The 15,224-nt window shown below is 47.5% G+C and overlaps 2 protein-coding genes across 9 annotated transcripts in view; one reads left to right on the forward strand and one right to left on the reverse strand.

Annotated features, from left to right (window-relative positions):
• Positions 1 to 14,824, forward strand: Slc23a1 (solute carrier family 23 member 1). 3 transcript variants are annotated; one of them, XR_013103789.1, is made up of 17 exons: positions 1 to 330; positions 1,766 to 1,825; positions 2,241 to 2,302; positions 2,864 to 2,998; positions 3,402 to 3,559; positions 4,099 to 4,187; positions 4,305 to 4,372; positions 4,517 to 4,698; positions 4,827 to 4,947; positions 5,119 to 5,275; positions 6,017 to 6,164; positions 6,643 to 6,748; positions 6,951 to 7,080; positions 7,162 to 7,305; positions 7,895 to 7,990; positions 10,119 to 10,253; positions 14,294 to 14,824. XR_013103789.1 is itself a non-coding variant. In XM_076912815.1 (17 exons), the coding sequence occupies exons 1-16, from the start codon at positions 231 to 233 to the stop codon at positions 10,234 to 10,236; spliced, it is 2,004 nt and encodes a 667-aa protein (XP_076768930.1). In that variant the 5' UTR covers positions 10 to 230; the 3' UTR covers positions 10,237 to 10,253; positions 14,294 to 14,824. The 3 variants fall into 3 exon arrangements, 2 of the variants coding, with proteins under 2 accessions (XP_076768930.1, XP_076768931.1); XM_076912815.1 differs by having other exon boundaries at positions 10 to 330; positions 9,989 to 10,253; XM_076912816.1 differs by having other exon boundaries at positions 10 to 330; positions 1,769 to 1,825; positions 9,989 to 10,253.
• The window catches only part of Paip2 (poly(A) binding protein interacting protein 2), a 17,244-nt gene continuing 14,547 nt past the window's right edge, over positions 12,528 to 15,224 (reverse strand). For all 6 annotated transcript variants that reach the window (XM_034517825.2, XM_076912820.1, XM_076912818.1 and 3 more), the window contains one exon: positions 12,528 to 13,550. In XM_034517825.2, coding sequence (XP_034373716.1) covers positions 13,494 to 13,550 — 57 coding nt within the window. In that variant the 3' untranslated portion in view covers positions 12,528 to 13,493. The remainder of the gene's footprint in view (positions 13,551 to 15,224) is intronic.

Here is a 15,224-nt window from a genome sequence, read left to right on the forward strand (position 1 = left end):
TCCAAGCCTTGTAATTCACACGTCCTGGTAAGGTTTGGGTTGAATTGAGCTGTAACTGAAGAAGAGGGGGTAGGGGCTCCCTTTCTGCCACCCGCGGAGAGCTGGGAGGAGCTGCAGAGGCCCAACAGGTCAGACCACTTTGAGAACTGCAGGGCAGGAACCAGGAGAGGAGTGGACCAAAAGGCAGCGCAAAGGCTGGATCTGGAAAGGGAACGGCGATCAAGACGATCATGAAGCTGCTGCCCAGCTGGAGAGCGGTGCTACCTGTGGGCCCTTGGCCTGGCCTGTGCCCCTGTATCCCAGCGCGGCCATGGGCACAGCAGCTCAGAAGTAGGTAGCCTCTGGGGTGGTTGGGGACTACACTAACCAGAGGGGAGCAGGTGCGGATCCCAGGCCCAGCTCTTGCTAGGGCCCCTTGATCCTCATGACTGCCTCTGCTAATAGTCAGGCTGTAGCCCAGGCTAGATAGGAAAAGAGATGCAAGCACAGACTGAACACGAGTGAAGTGTTCAGAAGGGTCCAATGTCCAACTTAATGTCCTGATTTATTGATTTATTTATTATTTTTTACCCCTTTGAAATAGGTGTGCATGTGTGTGTTTGTGTGTGTGTTTCTATTTTATTATCTGAGGGTCTTACTATATAGCTTTGACCTGGAACTCATTCTGTAGACCAGGCTGGCCTCACCTCAAAATCACAGAAATTTGCCTGTCTCTGCCTCCTTGGGTGCTGGATTTTAAAGGCATGAGCTACCAAGATAGGGTCTTATGCAGCCAAGAATTTTGGAGGCTGGTCTTGAATACCCTATCCTCTTGCCTGCACCTTCCTTTGTGGGATTGCAGGCATGTGTCATCATACCTAGCTTTTGTTAGTTTAAAAAATTAATAAATTATATTTAGTGTGTGTGTTCCAGTATGCGTGATGAAGTAAGTGTTCGTGTGGGGGGGGTTGGCGACTTGTGAGAGTCAATTCTCTTTGAGCATGTGGATCTTGGGGAGAAGACGGAACTTAGGTCATTGGCTTGGCAGCAAGTCCTTTTTCCTGCTCAGCCATCTTGCCAGCCCCCAATTTTATTTATTTATTATTAGTTTATGTGTGTACATACATGTATGCGCAAACATATGTGCGCGTGTGTCTGTCTGTTTGTCTGTCTGTCTGTCTGCCTGTGTTTGTGTCTGTGTTGTTTGAGTTTGGGTGTTTTGCCAAAGGGGTACATTCGGGAGTCAGAAGACAACCTATGGAAGTCAGCTCTCTCCCTCAGGTCCCAGAGGTCAATCACAGGTCACTGGCTTGGTGGTCTATGCCTTTACCCAAGGAGCCATCCAGCTGGCCCTTCCTGTTACTTTTCAGACAGAGTGTGCTATGTTGGATATTCTTTTTAAGTGCATAGTCCAGGCTTGCCTAGATGGAAATCATTATGTAGGCCAGGCTGGGCTTGAACTCACTGGGATCTGCCTGCCTCAGCCTCCTGAGGACAAGAACAACAGGCATTAGCCACTAGATACAACAAAATTCTTAATGCTTTTGCAACAAGGGGCCCCTTTCATTTTCACAGGGTCCCCAAACTGAGTAGTTCATCCTGGCTAATATCCTCACCCTGACACAGCACTGGGGGGCAGAGGCCTATTTGTGGATGCCTCAGGAATCCTCTGTGGCGAAAGATGGCAGGGAGGGGTGCCAATACCAACGTGAATTTTGCCTTGGTTTTCTGAACCTCACTTCCTGTCTGGCCTTGGTCATATCACTACTAAGTCTTTTTCTTTCAGCAGTGAAAGAGTTAACACATGCCCCAGAAGTTACATGTGACAGTGCGTATACAAATACAGGTAATGGCATTTGATCCTATCCCCGAAGAACAGTGATGGTGATAAGATAAACTTCCATTAATAAATGTAGAGGGTTTTGAGAGCGGGCAATGATGAGTCACGTCCTCTCCCTCTCCTCGCATGTCATCCCAGACTGTCCCCTCTTCACCCTGTAGACTCTGGCCCTCCCTAGGGAAACAAGAACAGGCCTCGTGCCAGGCTCGGATGCGGGTAGGATAGAGAATCTTTAGCAGGTAAATGTGCCCCTTGCTTGGGTGGCCTTTACCACTGGAGGCAGAGTTAATACCTCACCTCTGCCCGGTCCCCTTTCGCAATCTGGAGCTATGGACCTGGTTACAGATTGACTTTGAACAATGCCTGGTGAGTGGAGTAAAGTCCTCCTTGGCCTTGGTGAAGCCTCTTCTTTTCTCCTCAGAGATTTCTCAAAGCTGTGCCTCAGAGATGAAAGCTCAGGAAGACCCCGGGAGCCCAAAGCAGGTACTGGGGGAATAGCAGAGCTGGGAGCTGGGAGCTGGGCCTGTGCTGGCCTTTCTGGGAGGGCAAAGACAACATGGCTAATGAACCTAACAAAAAGTGACAATCCTGAGCTGCAAGTGACACTCAGGGAATGGGGTGGAGGGAGTGGGTGAAGGAGCCTTAGGTTTAGGGGCTGGCTGACTTGGGCTTAGAAGTCAGTAGGGGCTGGGCCTCCTCTCCCTGGGGCACCTTCAAGGACCTCTAGGAGGTAGCGGTGGGACAGGAGGGTGTAGACCTGCCCAGTCTGATCCCATTGTGGTCTGATACCTTCCCAGTCTTTGACTTAGGGGCCTCACTAGAAAGCCTGCGGTCTAAGGGCTCTGGAAGCCAGGACACAGCAGCTTTCATCCCTGCAGCAGGGTGTGGGAAGAAGGAAGGACCACTGAGAACCAGCTAGAGAGGGTGTCTGCCGCAGCTCGCCCTCACTAAGTTTCTGGGAGGCCACTGGTCCCTTAGTCCAGGCAGTGCAGGCTTTGCCAGTTCATCGCTCTGCCCTGAGCTGCTCCCTCTTGTCCCGAGCAGCATGAGGTCCTGGACTCAGCAGAGACTTCCAGCAGGGACCAGCAGGCATGTTTGCCCACAGAGCCCAAGTTTGACATGCTGTACAAGATTGAGGACGTGCCACCATGGTACCTGTGCATCCTGCTGGGCTTCCAGGTGTGTTTCTTCAAGGCCTCCCCCTGTGAAGTACCTATAAGATGAAGTAATCCCCTGGTATCCCAAACCGCCTCTGGTCAGCAAGGTCATTTCAGGCTAGAGAAAGAGATAAGGTCAGCACAATGACTGTCACCAAACAGCTGTGCCAAAGAAGGTTAAGTGGCTTGGGAGGATTGTGGGTAACATGACAGACGGGAAGGGCCCATCTACAGAACCGTAGGAATAATCTGGGGGGCGGGGGGAGGAATGGAGCCCCTGAGTGGTGAGCTCTCTTGTCGGGTGTGGTGGGTAATGTTCTTGCAAGTAAGAACCCTGTCAGTATGGTCCAGGTTCAGGACACAGACCCTAGGTGCCCATTCCCATGAGTGTTGTGGGGCCACCTCGCCACCGTCTCTCACTCCAGCATTACCTGACATGCTTCAGTGGCACCATCGCCGTGCCCTTCCTCCTGGCCGAGGCGCTGTGTGTTGGCCGTGACCAGCACATGGTCAGTCAGCTCATTGGTACTATCTTCACCTGCGTGGGTATCACCACTCTCATCCAGACTACAGTGGGCATCCGGTGAGCGGCCCCTCCCTCCCCGGCTCATAAGCACACACACTTGCCACACTTGCATGCATGCACGCGGCAGGACAGGTGGTCTGAGACAGGTTGGTTTCCACCCCTTCTGCTGCCCTGTCTGCCTGGTTAGCCTTAGCGCTAGGTAGCTGGGCTCCTAGGAGTTCTGAGGTCCCTTCCTCTCACTCCAAAAGCTTAGGAATACTGTTTCCCTGCCCCACTGCCGGACCTGGGGGATCCCTAGTCTCGGATGAACAAGTCAAGTCTGGTTGGCTCAGTGGTGGTGGATGGGAACGGTCGCAAGCAGCCCTCAGATTCAGAGATGGAGCAGTCCGCTTTTGAGCACATGGCTCTTCTGGGAGTTGAGACGAAGGGCTGAAGGCAAAGCGCAGGGTTTGAACTGGAGGGGGGCCCTCAAAATGTGGGGGAGGGAGTCCACCTGGGGGCTCAGGGACTTCCCTTTCTCTGTCCCTTCCTCCAACCCTCGCTTTCTCTACTTTTTCCTCAACTCATCACCGCTGCTACCATGTGCCACCTTCCAGGCTGCCGCTGTTCCAGGCCAGTGCCTTTGCCTTTCTGGTTCCGGCCAAGTCTATCCTGGCCTTGGAGAGGTGGAAGTGTCCTCCAGAAGGTGGGTTCAGTTTTGGCGTCTGCACTGGAGGAGAGGTCTTGGAGGTCTGGGCAGCTTCCCAGAGTCTAGCACCAGGGTGTGTTCATGGCATTGTGTTCTCTCCATCTCGGTCCCCAGAGGAGATCTATGGTAACTGGAGTATGCCCCTGAACACCTCTCATATCTGGCATCCTCGGATTCGGGAGGTGGGTAAAGAGATTGGGTTTGAAGGAAGGGCTAAATGGGCAGGGCAGGCCATTGCTGAGCTGTGTTTAAGGAGGTTGGCTGAGGAACTTACGTTTTGGTAATGGCCAGGTCAAAGTGACTATAGCTCATTTTGCCTTTTTTAGGTCCAGGGTGCAATCATGGTGTCCAGCGTGGTGGAGGTGGTGATTGGACTGATGGGGCTGCCTGGGGCCCTGCTCAGCTACATTGGGCCTCTCACGGTCACCCCTACTGTCTCCCTTATCGGCCTCTCTGTTTTCCAAGCTGCTGGTGACCGAGCTGGCTCCCATTGGGGCATTTCGGCTTGGTAAGCAAGCAACTACTTCTGCCCAATCCTAGGCGCTACCCCACACCCCCTTCATCCCTGCCCCCTCATCTATTTCCAGGTTCCAACCTGGCCCACCAACTATTTCCTTCTTGTGTCTCTGCCTCCAGCTCCATTCTACTGATCGTCCTGTTCTCCCAGTATCTGCGCAACCTCACCTTCCTGCTGCCTGTTTACCGATGGGGCAAGGGTCTCACTCTCTTCCGCATCCAGGTCTTTAAGATGTTTCCGGTAAGAAGCTTGCAGGTGCTGTGAAAAGGGGCAAGACCCGAGCCAGGGAAGGTCGGGGCAAGGGCGGGGGTTCCCGCCAAAGGCTAGGGGCTCTGGGGCTGACACAGAAGCAGGCGAGTCTGCACCAGGGTCTCCAGTGCCTGCAGCACCCCGTCACCCCACATGCTCCAGATCGTGTTGGCCATCATGACCGTGTGGCTGCTCTGCTATGTGCTGACTCTGACAGACGTGCTGCCTGCAGATCCCACAGTCTACGGCTTCCAGGCTCGAACTGATGCCCGAGGGGACATCATGGCTATCTCTCCCTGGATCCGAATCCCCTACCCATGTAAGCAAGCCTGCTTGGTCCCTTCTGCTTCCAACTGAAATTCCTATGAGACAGCCGGTGTCTGGATTCAGCTGACAAAGCAGCATTAGCCCTGTTTGTGATGTCCCTGACTGGTGGTTTACCTCCAAATCTTATTCTGGACAGGTGTATCAGTGAAACTCCTCGCCCCGCCCCCCATCAGCTCCTCTCCTTTTCCTTCCTTCCTTCCTTCCTTCCTTCCTTCCTTCCTTCCTTCCCTCCTTCCTCCCTCCCTCCCTCCCTCCCTCCCTCCCTCCCTCTCTCTCTCTCTCTTTCTTTTCTTTCTGTTTTTCGAGACAGGGTTTCTCTGTGTATCCCTGGCTGTCCTGGAACTCACTCTGTAGACCAGGCTGGCCTCGAACTCAGAAATCCACCTGCCTCTGCCTCCCGAGTGCTGGGATTAAAGGCGTGGGCCACCACCAACCGGCCTTTTCTTTTTAAAGATTTATTTATATAGTATTCTTTTGTTAATGCAGGAGTGCTCTGTCTGCATGTACACCTACATGCCAGAAGAGGGCATCAGATTCCTTTGTAGATGGTCACGAGCCAGCATGTGGGTGCTAGGCATTGAACTCAGGACTATCTGGAAGCTCAGCCAGTGTTCTCAGCTGCTGAGCCATCTCTGCAGCAACCCCCCCCCCCAATATCTCTTTTCAAATAACCCCATCTATTCCCAAGCCACCACAACGTCTTCAAGAACCTATCATGTTTCCTCCAACCCAGGTCAGTGGGGTCTACCCACAGTGACTGTGGCAGCAGTTCTGGGGATGTTCAGCGCCACACTGGCGGGCATCATTGAGTCCATTGGTGATTACTATGCCTGTGCTCGGTTGGCTGGAGCACCACCCCCTCCAGTACATGCGATCAACAGGTATGCCCACCTCAATGTCTGGTCCTGAGGAGGAGCCACTACAGCAAGTTTAGGGACAGGACTGGGTCCCACGCTTAATAGGCTTCGGCATGAAAGTCACCCTCACCGCTAGCCCTCATTTGGAGTATGGAATGGGAATTACACATTCTGTAAATGCTGGGAATCGCTGAGGATGTCAGTCCCAAGGAAACCAGTTATTGACAGCTCTCTGTGTGCCCAGTTCATGTGCATTCTTATTCAATGGCTGACCATGCTGTGAGGTTGGGCTCCTCATCACCTTCACAGTACAGAGGGGGAACCGAAACTCAGAAGTATCCAAGGGAGTAAGCACCGGAGCTCTGAGTGCTGGTACTGACACTTGGCTTCCAGTCTCTAGATGGTAGCAGCCTGTACAGCTTCAGAGGGGCATGTAGTGGACCAAGGTGATGATAGACTGATAAAGGGGGGGGCCAACCCCCCACTCAACATTTCTTTGCAGGGGGATTTTCACTGAAGGCGTCTGCTGCATTATCGCTGGGCTACTGGGCACAGGCAACGGGTCCACTTCATCCAGCCCCAACATTGGGGTCCTAGGGATTACCAAGGTGCCACATGCCACAGTACTATTCGTGTGTTGCAGGCCCTGTTCTAAGCCATCTTGGCTTTGGCCTAGCCCCATCCTGTCTTTGAGAGCATCCCACCTTTATCCTACCCCCTCCTAATGCTGGAGTCCGTTTATATGCCTAATCCCTTGCCCCTTGGAACTAGCCCTGCCTCTGGGCCTACCCAGCCCCTGGCCTTCTGCAGGTGGGCAGCCGAAGAGTGGTGCAGTACGGTGCAGGTATCATGCTAATCCTGGGTGCCATTGGCAAATTCACAGCTCTCTTCGCCTCGCTGCCAGACCCCATCCTGGGAGGAATGTTTTGCACTCTTTTTGGTGAGTGTCTGTTGCTTCCACAGGGGGAGTGACAGGACCTGGTGTAGCCAGGCTGAGCCTCTAGCAGGTGTGCTGTGGTAGGTATGATCACCGCCGTGGGACTGTCCAATCTGCAGTTTGTGGACATGAACTCCTCCCGTAACCTCTTTGTATTGGGATTCTCCATGTTCTTTGGCCTCACACTACCCAACTACCTGGATTCCAATCCTGGTGCTATCAACACAGGTAACTTTTGTTCTCTACTGTCTCCAGAGATGGGGAATGTGGGTTGGAAACCACTTCAGTGACAGCACTTCTCTAGTCCCAGCAGTGAGGCTGGGACTGTAAGCAAGAGCCTAGCTAGTGAGTTTTATTTATTTATTTATTTATTTATTTATTTATTTATTTATTTATTTATTGAGACAGGGTTTCTCTGTGTAGCCCTGGCTGTCCTGGAACTCTGTAGACCAGGCTGGCCTCGAACTCAGAAATCCGCCTGCCTCTGCCTCCCAAGTGCTGGGATTATAGGCGTGCGCCACCACCGCCCAGCTAGCTATTAAGTTTTTAATATACTCATTTAACTTTCCTGAGAGTTCCATGAGATCCTATTATTACCTCTGTTTTCCAGAGGAATGAGGCTAAGTGATTTGTCCTAAGCCAACAACTAGCAACTGTCCGAAGTTTCTCTCCAAAGATGGGAGAAGCAGAGGCACAGACAGGCTTGAAGATCAGGCTTTGGAATATCCCATGGCTATGACAGTTTATAAGAAGTCAGTGGACCACACAGTCAGTGGACCACACAGCTGGGCCCACTTGCCCCCGACTTATTCCACAGGCATTCCTGAAGTGGATCAGATCCTAACTGTGCTGCTGACCACAGAGATGTTTGTTGGTGGGTGCCTTGCTTTCATACTGGACAACACAGTGCCAGGTACTGGGTCAGCTCTGGGAGGGAAGCACAGAGCCATCCAATTATCATGTATACTGATGGTTTGGTTCCTTAGATGGGGCCAGGCCTGGTGCCATGCAGGCCAGTGCACAGAAGAAAAGGGCTGGTGGAATATCCACTGGCTAGAGGGAGAGACTGAGGCACAACCTATCACCTAGGTCTTGAAAAGGGTGAGGTCGAGAGCTCTCTGGTTTTGGGAGTCCTTGACTCACCACCAACTCTTTATCACCACCAGGCTGAGAAAACCATTATCTTCACAGAGCTGCATAAGTAAAAATGGTTTGTGGGAGAAAGCTAACAAGAATGGTAGCAGCCTGTGGCACAAATAGAAGAGGCCCCAAAATGAACCTTGGATGCCCAAGTTTTGTTTTTGTTTTTTGCAAAGATTGTGGAAATGTGACAGTCCAGTATGCATATGCCCAGGAAATACATTTTAAAAACTGATAGCTATCAGATCTGAATCTCACATCATCCTTAAGCCTGACAAGCAAAGTAGTTGCCCGGACTGGAGGTACTAGACTTAATCCCATGTTGAAACAAAGCAACAAAAAATGACTGCAAAGTCATAAAGTAACATTAAACTGCCAATCTGAGACAGCATGTATCCTAGCCATTGGACCAGACTGCCTCTGCAGATGGGTTTGGGGAAACCAGGTGGGCAAAGCTCAACGAAGAAAGCAGTCATTAACCACGTCTGAGACATGGCAGTTCAGACTGGTTTAAACTTCTCACTCGTCTTTATCTGCTCAGTGTTGACATTATACCTGCCTCATACCTCTTAAGAGTCAAATGCAGTTTAGGACAAGCTGGTGGAATTTACCAGTTTGGCCCTGAATCAAACTGAGGAGGATGTGCAGAGCTGTTGGTTATGAGGAATCCTGGCCACAAAATAGGAAGTAAAACTGGGTTTAAATAACACATAAGTTGCAGTGTAGGCTGGGGTCCTTGTAGATAAGCCAGCTCCCTCCTAGGAGCCAGTTAGCAGGAGGGTGCTCTGGGCTAGGCAGGCTTTCATGCTATGGGACACTGGGACCACACGCCAATAGCTCTTCCCTTTCCACTCCCACCATCCGATTCCTGGTCCAGGCAGCTTCTCCTGATGCCTCTTGCCCTTCTTGCTGAGAGCTTATGTCTTATTTAGCTGCAGCACTTTGGACTACTCTTAGCTCTGGCTGCCCTCACTCCTCCTGCTAGGGGAATTATTTCAGTCTTTGTCAGCTCCAGCCCTTCTGAGAACCTGAGATCTCTGGGACTCCTCTACCATAGGTACACCCCTACCCCATCATAGATCTCTTGCTTAGCTTGGCTTTCATTCCTACTATAAAAATGGTTTATGTCCCAAATGTAGAACTGTAATAGTGAATCCTAACACTGGTAAAGTATTTCACAGTCTATGTCCTTGGGCTGGTGGGATGACTCAGCAGGAAAAGGTACTTGCTGAACCTGATCCCAGTTCAATGCCCAGGGCGTACATGATGGACCAAGAGAACCTACTTCTTGTGCTTATCCTAAGACCTCCTCACTCTCATGGTTCCATAAATTCTAGATAAACAGTAAATGTGATAAAAAAATTTAAAAATATGTCCTTACTCCAATGTACAACCTGGACACTATTTGGGTCCCATGCACCAACCACACACATTAGCCACATATTCAGACAGTGTAAAATGACTTAGCTTGTTTCTTCACCTTAAAATTTTGTGTCTATGCACCTCTCAGGGGTGTTCAGAAATAATGAAATTATTCAGCACAGGACCTGATGCTGCAGTTACACAGTATTCACCTTTTAAGGTTTCTGAGCTGTGGCCCGAAAGGTATCCAGAGTGGTAGAGTGCTTATCTATCATGCAAATCTGCCTTGGGCTCCATTCTGACAATGCAAACTCATACTTGATTCTAGAAGCGTGCCTCAGGACTGGTTATGTGTAGGGGAGGTGACAGGGCTGTTACCCTCCTAGATGACCTCACTGTCCTCTTGCAGGGAGCCCAGAGGAAAGGGGCCTGATACAATGGAAAGCTGGAGCCCATGCCAGCAGTGAGACATCAGCCAGTCTCAAGAGCTACGATTTCCCCTTTGGGATGGGCATGGTAAAAAGGACCACCTTTTTCAGATACGTCCCCATCTGCCCAGTCTTCAGAGGATTTTCTAAAAGGACAGAAAGTCAGCCTCCAGTTCTAGAAGACACTCCAGACAATATAGAACCAGGGTCTGTGTGTACCAAGGTCTGAAACTACCTCCATGAAAGGTAGGATGTGTTATGGTTCTTTTGGGAGGCAGAATAATCAAACAGCTGTTTAAACAAAAAGAAAAATCAAAACTACTTTCATTTTTGTAATTTGTTACAAGTTTCTTCAAGAGGAGATAGGCTGGCTAAAAAGTTCCTATGTGGATCTGGGTAGAATTCCTTAGCCATGTTATAATGAGAACAGAAATTTCCAACTGTTATGATGGTCACAAGCAAGCTGAACCATCATCAATCTTCAGAGGGCATCAAGACCAGCTAGAGTCTGAGAGCAGTCGCCGCTAGCCTGTGTCCCTGTATTTCTGTAATTAATATATATATCTCTAGTACTGGCATTAGCACGATCAGCTCACCGTCTGCCGATGCATGATCCTTCTATTCATAGGCTCTCTCTCTCTTTTTTTTATTTTATAAAAAGATTTTATTTATTTTACATATATGAGTACACTGTAGTTGTCTTCAGGCAAGCCAGAAGAGGTCTTAACCACTGAGCCATCTCTCCAGCCCTTCATAGCCTCTCTCAAAGTAAAGGGATTAAAGTATCTATTTTATGTACATTATTGCACATCATGTGCTTGTCTGGTGCCCACAGAGGTCAGAAGAAAGCATAGGATCCCCTGGAACTGAAGTTATGGATGGTTGTAATTACCATGTGGGTGCTCGAAAAATCAAACCTGGGTCCTTTACCAGAGCAACACGTGCTTTTATCTACTGAGCCATCTCTCCAGCCCTTCCAATGCAGGAATTTATAGGTGTGTATTACCATTACCACACCTAAGTAATATCTTTGAGACTGGAAAGGTTGGAAACACCAACAGTACTGTAAACAGGAGAGATCCTTCCACGTTAATTTGTTTCAGTGATAGTAGTCATAAAATTAAAATCACAATTCAGTTACCAAAACCCTGCTAATACAAGCCTATAAGGGCGACCATTTATCTCTAAGCTTCAAAACATGTGGGCAGCTCTAAATCCTAGTTCTGCTGAGAATGCAGACACCTGGCTCTAGTTAATTCAAATATTTTCCCCCTCAAACAAGAAACAGTCCAGTCAGTCAAAGTTGTGAGTGGTGGCTTAACCCTATAATGCCTGCTCTAGGGCGTCAGGCAGAGGAGACTGAAGCTGGCTTGAGTGGTGCTCCATGTACACTTGCTTCTGAGCAGGCAGAAAACAAAAGACTGAATGTGTTATGTCTACCGTCCTCCCAAACAAATGTCAAGCGTGCCTCTCTTTTCCAGAGCTTCTTTTAAAAACTTGCCTGTGGCCAGATGTAGTGGCACAAATTTAATCCCAGGACTTGGGAGGCAGAGGCAGGCAGATTTCTGTGAAGTGAAGCCAGCCTGCCGTATCCTTCATAGCCAGTGCTATGAAGGGAGACCTTGTTTCAAAAACCAAAACCAAACCAAACAAAAACCAACAGAAGGCTACTGTTCCAGGGATCCCTGGTTCAATTCCTGGAAGCTATGTGGCAGCTCATAATTGTCTGTAACTCCAGTCCTAGGGCTCTGATGTCTTGTTCTGGCCTCTCTGGCTACCAGGCTTGAAAGGGATACACAGACATACTTGTAGACAATAGTCACTCATCTAATAAAAAAAGGGAAAAAAAAAAAAAGAAAATTAAAACACTTGCCTCTTTATTAGTTTAAAGGAACTGTTTTTAAAAAGTAAAAAGACTCTCATTAGCTGCTCGTGGTGGCATAATCCCAGCAGAGGTAGACAATCAAGGCCAGTCCGGACTACAGAACAAGTTCCAGGACAGTCAGAAGTACATGTGGCTGACAGTGAACAGTGGTGGTTAGCATGCATAAAATAGCCCCCAAGTTCAGTCTCTAGCACTGTGAGCAAAAACCAGACCAAAACAAAAAACACCTTAAAGTTTTTCAAAAAGAAGGAGCCATACAAAGAGCAAGGTAACCCCAGCACCTAGAGACCCGAGGTGGGAGGACTCTCCATTCAAAGCTGGCCTTGGCTATGTAGGAATACACCATTCTCAAATACACTAAATGGCTACATGGCCTGTTTCAATTATCAGCTCTCTAACATTAAGAAACATCTATGCTCCTACACATTCCAAGCAAGTGCTCTGCCACTAACAGATATCCCCAGCCCAACCACAGTTTATAAAATGGCTGTCAAACACTGGACAGACACCTGCATGGCTACCGTGGACTGGAGCGCATCCTCCTCTGCACACCTCACAACAGGGCTGCCCACTGCCAACACTAGGTGAGCACCATGCTGAAGTCTGGAGTCTGCACCAATAACACAAGCACCAGCTCGGTTCCACTATCATTTATTTTTTTAAATATTTTTGAAAAAATATAATTTTTTTACAATATTTTCAACTTAAACACTATTCACACTGAACACGTATGGCAGCTTAACCTACTCAAATATGAAGTTTAAGAAGCCAAAACTGTTCTAGCTTTGTTAAAAGAAAACTTGTGCTGCAGACTATAGTCATGATGGTTAACAAAGCAAGGAAGAGCACCAAAGTCATGCTACCGTCTTTCGAGTGCTTCAGTTGGATTATGGGCTGCTATAGGTCCTATGTTAGACTTCACACATGATGGCTATGATGCAATCAATCTTCAGAAGATGCAAGCCTCAAATTGCATTTCCTCAGGTTTAACACTAGAACTCAGTATTCCTAACATGATGATAATACACCAGGCAAAAGCCAGACAGACTAGCTCCTATCTGACCCCCACCCGTGAAACCTCAGAGACATGCTTGTGAAATTACTTACTTCAAAAGGTAACAGATTTTTCTTCAGAAAAAGTTATTTTTGATGGACAAATGCAACTAAGAAATCTGTTTAACAATCAGAACTTAATTTAAACTTATTTACTTAACTTACTTTTTTTTTTTTTTGAAACAAAGTGTAGACATTAAAGTGTCAACTAACCCTAAGGGACCAGTTTAGCCTCAAAGACAGACAATTCAATGAGATTTGGAGGTGATTTAATTTGGTTCTTTGTCACAATTGACTGGTGCTTCTTCCGTTGCTGTCTTTACATTAAGCCATGCGGCCAATTCTACTTTCAGTAACTGTGTGACAGCTTCTTACTTAGTAACAGTCTCAGCACTTTTATTAAGCATGCAAGACTAACAAAAACTTTGGCAATGCGTAAGTGTAACACAGTGACGAGAGAGAGCTTTTACAATGGAGTCTTCTAACACTGCCTTCCCAGTGTGGAAACTGTGCTACATCCACCAAAAGCGGCCGGCTGCTCAGACATGTCAGTACTTCACCCCAGGAACAAACTCCTTTGCATTGGGATTCAGATTGCTCTTGACCTGGAAAATAATACATTTAAAAAAAAAAAAAAAAAGAAGAAGAAGAAGCAAGTTCATTACAGATGACTGTGACTGTGAATTCTCAGAAGTATTCAGCCTAGACCTTTATGTAAAAATCTTCCAGAAAAATACAAAAGATTGGACTCTAAGGTTCTTCCTACCCCCCAAACTCATGGCAGAGAAAGAATGTCATCTGGCTGGCCACAAACTCATGGAGATCCACCCGCCTGTGTACCTCCCAAATGCAGGACTGAAGGTGTGCACCACCGCTTGCTCTCTATATCCTATTATATCAACTTCTAAAGTAGGAAGTGACATTAAGTATAACAAGAAACCCACTAACTGCCGGGCGGTGGTGGCGCACGCCTTTAATCCCAGCACTTGGGAGGCAGAGGCAGGCGGTTTTCTGAGTTCAAGGCCAGCCTGGTCTACCGAGTGAGTTCCAGGACAGCCAGGGCTACACAGAGAAACCCTGTCTCGAAAAACCAAAAAAAAAAAAAAAAAAAAAAAAAAAAAAAAAAAGAAACCCACTAACTTCACTTAAACTGTAAGAAATAGCGTGAAATAAGGTTTTGGTTTTCTTTTCAAGCATGCCTGATGCATGAAAATACTTCCAAACATGTTAAATACATGTTCTCAGTCTGATTAATGGGCACTGTTGGCTATTAGGGAATTTTACTTACTCTATTCACTGAAAACTTGGGGGTTATCTTTCTACAGCTGTTGTTTTCTAATTCCCATAGGAGGCAGTGTGCGTAACAGGAAAAGAAAACTACATGGGAGACAGAAGACCTGAGTTGGAGATCTCAGCTCTGCCTACTCCAAATTCCTGTGACTCCATCCTTCAGTCAGCCCAAGTCTCTAAGCCTGCACTACATTCCTGTCTCCTCATTCCTCTTTCCTAAGCATGGAGTCAATGGAGAGGAAGAGTTGGAGGCTGAGAATTGAGAAAAAAGAAACCAGACAGAGTCCAGGGGTAGATGTAGACATGAAGACAGAAAAACAAAACAAAACCCAGAATTCCAATGCCATGTATTTTTAAGACTAAAACATAATATTAAATAACATACTGGACCAATAATTTAGATAATGTTAGATAAGTACTCTCCCTTCACACAGGGGAAATAAATCTGTAATAAATCTAGACAGTAAATAAAAATGTAATAAATCTAGCCCAGTAATAAAAATGTTTATTTAGAATGTTCTAGGCCTGGGCTTGACTTTCAACATTAAATATACAGAAATTAAAAACCCTTAAGAGGAAGAAAAGCAAACATGGTTTAATTGTTTTTTTTTTTTTTTTTTTTTAAAAAGCAGAATTATTGAATATATAATTTTTTTGGAAGCTAGAGAAGTCTAAAAATGAATTAAAGCAATCTTGAATAGATTGAGTCAAATAATTCAGTTTCTATGTTATGGATTTATGCAAATCCAGGCTCTACATTAAGCCTTTATTCATCAGAGCATCAGTAGTATGTGAAATGACTCAAGTAGCAATAGGCAAATATGTCCTGACAGACCAGCTCATACACCAGTTCAGTTCCTGTCATTTACTGAAAAGGGCATGCCACAATGAAGATTTTGGTATTTTCTGTATTGTTCTTTAGCAGCAGAATGTTTTCCAAAAGCTTGTTGGGGAGAACTGCAAAGCATCCTTTGGGATGCTGAAAGTCT

Source organism: Arvicanthis niloticus, chromosome 14, assembly GCF_011762505.2.
Source record: "Arvicanthis niloticus isolate mArvNil1 chromosome 14, mArvNil1.pat.X, whole genome shotgun sequence".
Taxonomy (NCBI): domain Eukaryota; kingdom Metazoa; phylum Chordata; class Mammalia; order Rodentia; family Muridae; genus Arvicanthis; species Arvicanthis niloticus.

Bases quoted from the DNA above. Each gene is read 5' to 3' on its own strand.
- Slc23a1 (XM_076912815.1), top strand. From the start codon at position 231: ATGAAGCTGCTGCCCAGCTGGAGAGCGGTGCTACCTGTGGGCCCTTGG. The intron at 6,749-6,950 runs GTGCCACATGCC...GGCCTTCTGCAG, and splicing joins GGGTCCTAGGGATTACCAAG to GTGGGCAGCCGAAGAGTGGT. The intron at 7,991-9,988 runs GTACTGGGTCAG...GTCCTCTTGCAG, and splicing joins ACTGGACAACACAGTGCCAG to GGAGCCCAGAGGAAAGGGGC.